This window comes from Salvelinus sp. IW2-2015, linkage group LG13, assembly GCF_002910315.2.
Source record: "Salvelinus sp. IW2-2015 linkage group LG13, ASM291031v2, whole genome shotgun sequence".
Classification (NCBI taxonomy): Eukaryota; Metazoa; Chordata; class Actinopteri; order Salmoniformes; family Salmonidae; genus Salvelinus; species Salvelinus sp. IW2-2015.
In genome coordinates this window covers 21,009,522-21,018,540 of record NC_036853.1, presented here as the reverse complement: position 1 = coordinate 21,018,540, position 9,019 = coordinate 21,009,522, and the positions used below count along the sequence as shown (strand labels likewise).

At 44.1% G+C, this 9,019-nt stretch overlaps 2 protein-coding genes across 2 annotated transcripts in view; one reads left to right on the top strand and one right to left on the bottom strand.

The window, feature by feature from the left end:
* Positions 1-1,199: 1,199 nt before the first annotated feature.
* Positions 1,200-4,631, top strand: LOC139028472 (protein rtoA-like). Its single transcript, XM_070445991.1, has 7 exons — positions 1,200-1,288; positions 2,479-2,585; positions 2,746-2,948; positions 3,008-3,112; positions 3,303-3,506; positions 3,763-3,967; positions 4,291-4,631. Exons 1-7 carry the CDS (start codon positions 1,200-1,202, stop codon positions 4,629-4,631), a joined length of 1,254 nt encoding a protein of 417 aa, XP_070302092.1.
* Positions 4,632-5,506: 875 nt separating this feature from the next.
* The window catches only part of plpp3 (phospholipid phosphatase 3), a 58,378-nt gene continuing 54,865 nt past the window's right edge, over positions 5,507-9,019 (bottom strand). The window contains exon 5 of the mRNA XM_070445990.1: positions 5,507-8,068. Coding sequence (XP_070302091.1) covers positions 7,940-8,068 — 129 coding nt within the window. The 3' untranslated portion in view covers positions 5,507-7,939. The remainder of the gene's footprint in view (positions 8,069-9,019) is intronic.

The following is a 9,019-nucleotide window of genomic DNA, read 5'->3' as shown; positions in this document are numbered from 1 at the left end:
TAAATAATCTTTATGCATTCTTGTTCTGCTACTGGACAGAGAGCACAGGGTTTCACAACACAAGACAAGGTGGATTAGAGTATCTCGTCAGAGATCACATTTATTTTAGGAGATTGCAAAATATGACGTTTTCATTCAAGACAGGAGAAACATATTGTTTCAGTTGATAATAAAACATGTTTCATTTAGTTACTTTTTCCTAAAGTWGTTTCTAAAACGTTCTAGCAAGTCAAGTTATCATACAAAGCAGCTAGCTAGCTAGCTAGCGACCTCCACCTAATAATTATCATCTAAAACAAACATCATTACCATCACAATAAACTAAAACGGGAGGCAACAGTCATAAAGTATAACTGGCTTAACAGCCAATGTGTATTATTTTTTAACATACTCTTATTATATTACTCACTTATAGGAATTGGTCATTGTTTACAAGTTGCTAGATATCCCATAAACCCATAGGCTGCATTCCAAACACGTAAAAGACGCACCCTTTCCCCTCAGCCCTCAAATTAAGTGGACACTTCTGATGACATATCATGACGTCTGACGAGTTTACACTTGCAGGGCAAGGGGCGAGGGAGGAAGGAATTAATTTTAAATGGACCGCTCTTGCCCGGAAATTTGTTTGTCCCGCAACGATTGTGTTTTTAGCCACCGGTAGCTGGGTGCTTTATATGCCCTACAGTCAATTATGATTGCATGTCTACTTATATCAACTATATAATTATTAATATACGCCTACTGTATGATAGCTGGCAAATTAATTATCTAACTAACGTTAGCCTGCCTAGCTACTTCTGAAGAAGGAAAATGTTTTATTTCAACAATTTCCAAAAGCTAACCAAACAAAAACATCATTACATCATTATTTTATAAGACGTGTTTGTGCATTAGTAGCACAATTTCTAATTTATTTACATTCGTTTTTACTTACACTTGTATATTGACGTTGTGGTTTTAAGTTTTGGCTGACTTTTCTTAGCGGATGTACAGTCGTCACAAATTGAATTCTGGGGCTTTTCAGGCCCCGAAGTGAACATAATTGTACACTCACAAACTCCATTAAAAGCGAGGGCTGAGGGGCTTACATTGCAAACTTCCCTTGCTTGGCTAATCATTTGGACCAARGCCAAATATATATATGTTTAACCTTCATTTAACTAGGCAAGTCAGTTAAGAACAAATTCTTATTTACAATGACGGCCTACACCGGCCAAACTCAGACAACGCTGGACCACTCCAGGGCCCTCAAATACGGCTGCAGGGATTCCCCCAAGGGCACAGGGTGAGTGTAAGTGGACGAGTGTGTGTCTTTTATGCCTTTGAAACGAAGCCATAGTCAAAAACCACGTGTTTTCATGTTCTTCTCTGGTTTGGTGACTTCCTGTTCTTCAATGGACTCTGACCGGACTGAAGAAGATTAAGAGTTTTGAAAAATACGAAGTACAGAGAACGTATCGCAACGGAGCCTTCTACCGCAAGGAGGCGTTATGATTCCACTCTGTTGTGGACGCTCCCGGTTCAAATGTAAACTCCTGACTTCAACTGTATGTGGGAAATCTTTCAAGACTTTTAGAAAAGCATTCCAGGTGAATCTGGTTGAGAGAATGCCAAGAGTGTGCAAAGCTGTCATCAAGGTGAAGGGTGGCTACTTTGAAGAATCTAAAATTGAAAATATATTTTCAGTTGTTTAACACTTTAATGGTCACTACATGATTCCATATGTGTTCTTTCATGGTTTTGATGTCTTCACTATTATTCTTCAATGTAGAAAATAGTAAAAATATAGAAAAACCCTTGAATGAGTAGGTGTGTCCAAACTTTTGACTGGTACTGTATGTGCTTGCTTGGGTGTGTGTATGTGTTGTCTCTGTCAGTCCTCTTTGTGTCTGTTTTAGATAACAGGATTTTCTCAGATTCATGTCTGAAAATATCCACTGTTGATTAGAAATGCTAGAATATAATTTCAATTAAGTCTCAATGTGCTTTTTGGATTAATGCAACAGCAAAAGCATTATTGGAATAAAAAAAAACATAAACTCTATTTCATGTACAGTATTTTGGGAAACTGGAAGATTAAATTTTCCCATAAAGATCCTGCTTTTGGAACATAATCTTGGGTAAACCAGATTATCACTACTCCCTCATGTTATTGTTCGTCGCTGATCCACCACCTACGCATCTAGTCTGTCAGAGAATTGAATGAGAGCATGGAAACCATTCAACTGTCTTCATTGTAATCTAACACCTTCACATAATTGGATTTACTAAAACTATGGTAGCACCTTCTAATACCCTCTACATTTCCTCATGAATCTGCCTGTAGTGAGTAGATGTGTTTAGACTGGTGTTGTCTTCTGTCTGGTTTGAAACACAAACATGTTAGATGGATGCAGGTGAGAGGTGGAAGACCATGGTACTAACACCACACTGTCCTCTCAGAACCTGGGTTCTAACACCACACTGTCCTCTCAGAACCTGGGTTCTAAACACAACACTGTCCACTCAGAACCGGGGTTCTAACACCACACTGTCCTCTCAGAACCTGGGTTCTAACACCACACTGTCCTCTCAGAACCTGGGTTCTAACACCAACACTGTCCTCTCAGAACCTGGGTTCTAACACCACACTGTCCTCTCAGAACATGGGTTCTAACACCACACTGTCCTCTCAGAACCTGGGTTCTAACACCACACTGTCCTCTCAGAAACCTTGGTTCTAACACCACACGGTCCTCTCAGAACCTGGTTCTAACACCACACTGTCCTCTCAGAACCTGGGTTCTAACACCACACTGTCCTCTCAGAACCTGGGTTCTAACACCACACTGTCCTCTCAGAACCTGGGTTCTAACACAACACGGTCCTCTCAGAACCTGGGTTCTAACACCACACTGTCCTCTCAGAACCGGGTTCTAACACCACACTGTCCTCTCAGAACCTGGGTACTAACACCACACTGTCCTCTCAGAACCTGGGTTCTAAAACCACACTGTCCTCTCAGAACCTGGGTTCTAACACCACACTGTCCTCTCAGAACCTGGGTTCTAACACCACACTGTCCAGTCAGAACCTGGGTTCTAACACCACACTGTCCACTCAGAATCTGGTTCTAACACCACACTGTCCACTCAGAACCTGGGTCTAACACCACACTGTCCTCTCAGAACCTGGGTTCTAACACAACACGGTCCTCTCAGAACCTGGGTTCTAACACCACACTGTCCTCTCAGAACCTGGGTTCTAACACCACACTGTCCTCTCAGAACCTGGGTACTAACACCACACTGTCCTCTCAGAACCTGGGTTCTAACACCACACTGTCCTCTCAGAACCTGGGTTCTAACACCACACTGTCCTCTCAGAACCTGGGTTCTAACACCACACTGTCCAGTCAGAACCTGGGTTCTAACACCACACTGTCCACTCAGAATATGGGTTCTAACACCACACTGTCCACTCAGAAACTGGTTCTAACACCACACTGTCCTCTCAGAACTTGGGTACTAACACCACACTGTCCACTCAGAATCTGGGTTCTAACACCACACTGTCCTCTCAGAACCTGGGTTCTAACACCACACTGTCCTCTCAGAACCTGGGTTCTAACACAACACTGTCCTCTCAGAACCGGGGTTCTAACACCACACTGTCTTCTCAGAACCTGGGTTCTAACACCACACTGTCCTCTCAGAACCTGGGTTCTAACACACCACTGTCCTCTCAAACCTTGGTTCTAACACCACACGGTCCTCTCAGAACCTGGGTTCTAACACCACACTGTCCTCTCAGAACCTGGGTTCTAACACCACACGGTCCTCTCAGAACCTGGGTTCTACACCCACACTGTCCTCTCAGAACCTGGGTTCTAACACAACACGGTCCTCTTCAGAACCTGGTTCTAACACCACACTGTCCTCTCAGAACCTGGGTTCTAACACCACACTGTCCTCTCAGAACCTGGGTACTAACACCACACTGTCCTCTCAGAACCTGGGTTCTAACACCACACTGTCCTCTCAGAACCTGGGTTCTAACACCACACTGTCCTCTCAGAACCTGGGTTCTAAACCACACCACTGTCCAGTCAGAACCTGGGTTCTAACACCACACTGTCCACTCAGAATCTGGGTCTTAACACCACACTGTCCACTCAGAACCTGGGTTCTAACACCACACTGTCCTCTCAGAACTTGGTACTAACACCACACTGTCCACTCAGAATCTGGGTTCTAACACCACACTGTCCTCTCAGAACCTGGATTCTAACACCACACTGTCCTCCAGAACCTGGTTCTAACACCACACTGTCCTCTCAGAACCTGGGTTCTAACACCACACTGTCCACTCAGAACCTGGGTTCTAACACCATACTGTCCACTCAAAACCTGGGTTCTAACACCACACTGTCCACTCAGAACTTGGGTTCTAACACCACACTGTCCTCTCAGAACCTGGGTTCTAACACCACACTGTCCTCTCAGAACCTGGGTTCTAACACCACACTGTCCACTCAGAACTTGAGTTCTAACACCCCACTATCCTCTCAGAACCTGGGTACTAACACCACACTGTCCGCTCAGAACCTGGTTCTAACACCACACTGTACTTCAGACCTTGGGTTCTAACACCACACTGTCCTCTCAGAACCCTGGGTTCTAACACCACACTGTCCACTCAGAACCTGGGTTTCAACACCACACTGTCCACTCAGAACCTGGGTTTCAACACCACATCTAGTTAGTTATGTTCAGTTCTTAAAAGACTTCTCTCTCCTGAGCTGAAAACAGACTTTACTGCAGAGAAAATTACATTGCCTGTTTCTTACTCAGTCACACAACATGACGCCGTACACACTCACACATTCACACACACACACCCAGGCACGCACACACATACACTTGCTCCTCTGCTTTGCCAAAGTGTGAAATCAACTCCTTTGAGCCCTCTCGAGTTCACTGTGTATGTGTATGTAAATTACACCCGTATGACCTAAATACTTATAATTACAGTACTTCCAGTCCTATTTCCTATGGTGTCTGTGGTGTTTGTTGTTGACTGGAACGGTTGCTGCTGTCTGTACTAACACATTTTACCTTCAAGAAATGTATAAACACTATTTTAAAAATGGGAGGTTCTTCTCGAGTCCAGCTCCTGTGCCAAGATAGATATGTGTAGAATACTACTTTCGGTAACAATTAGCTTTTAAAGTGTTGTTCATGACACATCCATAAGTGTTGTCAATATCTTACTACGCTAATGTAAAGAAATATAGACATATATGACTCTCAAGTTGTTGCAGTTGCCATAAGCTTTTATAACATTTTGGCCACGTTTTGAATCGTGTTATGACACTTATGGACGCTCTTAAGACACTGTTACGGAGTTGTCATGAACAACACCTCAAGTGTTACCTTATTTTCATTAGACCCAGTTCAGACATGAACCTGACACTACAGACCATCAACATAAACCCATACAGTCAAGACAAGACTTCACATAGTTGTGTTTATAACGGGCTTTTTATTTAAAACCACATGTAGTAGAGCTAAGTACATTAAGCAGAAACAAAAACTTTGCTAATATTTATTTTGTACAAAATGAGACAATACGAAAATACTAATAGTGAATTTTAATACAATTGTAGGTTTGTTTTCAATGCGTATTAAAAACTTACTACCACAAATCTACAATATTTGAGTTAACTAAATAAAAAAATCTGTAAATCAGTGCTTTTTAAGCAGCACTTGGGTAGAGAACAGAGGTTGCGGTTTCATAGTGGACAATAGTTAAACATAAGAAATAATATCTTACACAGTTAATTTTTGTGAACTATACATTATTTATACATTTATAAAATGAAAAGGAAAGGGTTTGCCAAAATGATAGGACGGACTAAACGTGATTCGAAAGATGTGCAACGTTTTGAAGTGGTGATGTTGAGAAGATGTCTTAGGCTCTATCCAAAATGGCACCCTATTCCCTATCTAGTGCACTTATTTTAGCCAGAAGTGCATTCTATAGGGAATAGCATGCCATTTGAGATTTGCCCTGAGTAAGCTGAACTGGAAAATAAAATGACTGATGGGGAGCAGTTAGTTAATGGCATGACTGGACTAGCACTGAACATGTTAAAGATGCATCGTAGCAGAAAATAAAAATATTAAATCCACAGTTTTCTAACCATCTCTGGACAGGGTCTCAGTCCTCCACCTCTGGCCCTCTCTGACACACACACACACACACACACACGCACACGCACACACACACACACACACACACACACACACACACACACACACACACACACACACACACACACACACACACACACACACACACACCACACAACACACGTAGTGGCACACATTCTTGGCACAGACAATGGTGTGTGTGAGGAGGGTTTTCATTCTACACACACTACCCGGATGGTTCATCAAAGACACACACACACAAAGACAATCACACAAATACACAAGACACGCAAACCTATACACATCACACATACACAAAAGCAGACACACTGGCACGCACCAACACAGTGACACACAGGACACATGCATACATACATACCGCTAACGAGTGATTAGTTGGCCAGAGCCCCTCCCTGCCAGCGGAAAGAGCCCCTATCCCATAATAACGTGACAGCTTAGCTGTCAATCAACCCTACGTCCATGGCAACAGACCACACCTCCACCTATGCAGCTAATCAGATGGCAGCGTGGCACAGCCACACCCCCACACCGAGTGACAGGTGGCTGAGAGATATTTATCTCCCCCCCCTTCTCTTCCTCCCCCGAATCCCCCAAACTAATACCAATCAATATCCCTACTCTTTTAGCATCCCTCTTTCGAGAACCCCTGCTTCATCCTACCCCCCTCTTTCAGAAAGCATCATCCCAGGTTAGGTTACCCAGAGAGGCAGCTAGAAGAGCCTTGCCGAACTGAGAACTAGACTGGTCCAAATTTCTACTTGGTGGTAGGAGCTAGAGTAGTATGGGTCTGGTTCCTCTCCAGGTCTCTTCCTTCTCTAGTAGTAGTCAGTAGCTGGCATTGGACAAGTTAACTAGTTACAGGTTTACTTTAACCCTCTACGTCACGTGTCACACTCATTCAACCGAGGGCAGAGTGTCTGCGGGTTTCCGCTCCTCCCTTGTACTTGATTGATGAATTAAAGTCACTAATTAGTAAGAAACTCCGCGCACCTGGTTGTTTAGGTCTTAATCGAAAGGAAAGACCAAAAACCAGCAGACACTAGGCCCTCCATGGAAAGAGTTTGACGCCCCTGCTCTACATGATCATCAACAAGTGTTCTAATAGCTGCTTCATCTGGTGGCGAGTGGTGATAATTGACAGTCAACTGGATTATAGTGCTGTAAGTTATTCTGCTCTATATTGTTACTCATATACTGTATGTGTCGTTTGCTAGTAATTTTGCAGTAATATCGTTCCTATCACTAAGGAAGTTGTTATCCTATGTCAAGGCCTCAGACAGAGACTGTCTTTCTTTCCTTGCTTCATTCATTCATTCATTCACTCATTCATTTATTTATTTTTACACTTTTTTCCCTTTGTGTAGTTACAAAGTGTTCTGTTTCAGTGGCTCTGCACTGCTGTCTGTAACTTCTTGTCTTTTAGCTTTTGAGTCTTCTTTTTGCTCTAACTTGGGCTCAAATCAGAATAGTCGTAATAACAATAGTAGTTAAAGAATCTGGATAGTGAGAGTGGTCTTTGCAGGGCAGGTCTCAAATAACAGGCTATTTCCTAAGTAGTGCACTACTTTGGACCACAACGCGTGATAAGTAGTGCACTACTACATAAGGAACAGAGTGTGATATGAGACACGGCGATAGTCTCTCTGGTCGCTACATTCTACTGTCCAATGGGCAGTGAGAAGCGCTGTGATAGGCTCCTCGGTCAGGGGAAGGGGCCTGTCTCACACCATGTTGTGGTGGTTGTTCCGCTCGATGATGTCAGCAGGGGGGAGGAGCTCCTTCTTGATGGGGGAGGGAGGGGGTGAGGCAGGCTTCACCCTCGGCTTGAACAGGTCAGATACATAGAACACCTAGAGAGCGATAGAGAGAGAGATGGAGGGAGAGGGAGAGGGAGAGAGAGAGAGAGAGATGGAGAGAGAGAGAGAGAGATAAAGTACCTACACATAATAAGCAGCTATAGTGAGGAATTTGACCAGAGGAAATGACTGAACATGGCTCACAGTGACCACAGCCCTACATCATCATCATCATCATCATCATCATCATTAGGACTAGAACACAGTGAGCCAGGCGTTTCTCCCTTCCTCACCCCTTTCCTCAGCCCTCTCTCCACCCTCTTCCTCCCCCTCCCCCTCAGGTAGTGAGCTCACTGTGCCCTAGCGTGGGAGGCAGAGGGAGGAAGAGAAACGGAATGCCAGTCTCTTCCTGAGGTCACCGCTCTATCCTTCTCTTTCACCCATCTCCTCCCTCCTCACCCCTCTCCTCCCCACTCTTTCCACTCTCCGCCTCACCCTTGGTCTCCCGAGAGGGAGGAAGAGATATGGAGGTCCTGATGACATCATCGGGCCAAACAGGAAACCGGGAAGACTGGGCAGGAAGTGGGCCTATGGAAAAGGCTCTTAGCAACGGGATATATCAGCCCTTAGCAACGGGATATTACAACTTAAGCACTGAAGACCCCTTCTCTCCTTCACTACTCCTTCCTTCTCTTTCTCTCCATTTTCTCTTCCTCTTTCCCCTTCTTTCTCTCCTCCTTACTTCTTTCCTTCTCCCACACATCCAAACAGGCTCAGCTGATGGGGACCGATATAAAGGTGAGGGGTCATATTCCAGACCGCCTGCTGTCAGAGCATGACCTTTAACAACCTTTACTAATGACCTTTGACGGAGTCATGACATCATCATAGAGAGACCCATAATAGACTCTACCAGCTCAACAACACACAAAGACACTTCACTAGAAAAAAAGGCCCTGTGTGTGTGTGTGTGTGTGTGTGTGTGTGTGTGTGTGTGTGTGTGTG

Coding starts and splice junctions, on each gene's coding strand:
- LOC139028472 (XM_070445991.1), top strand. CDS start 1,200: ATGACGGCCTACACCGGCCAAACTCAGACAACGCTGGACCACTCCAGG. Junction 2,949..3,007: donor ACTGTCCTCTCAGAACCTGG/GTACTAACACCA, acceptor CTGTCCTCTCAG/AACCTGGGTTCTAACACCAC. Junction 3,968..4,290: donor ACTGTCCTCTCAGAACCTGG/GTACTAACACCA, acceptor ACTGTCCTCCAG/AACCTGGTTCTAACACCACA.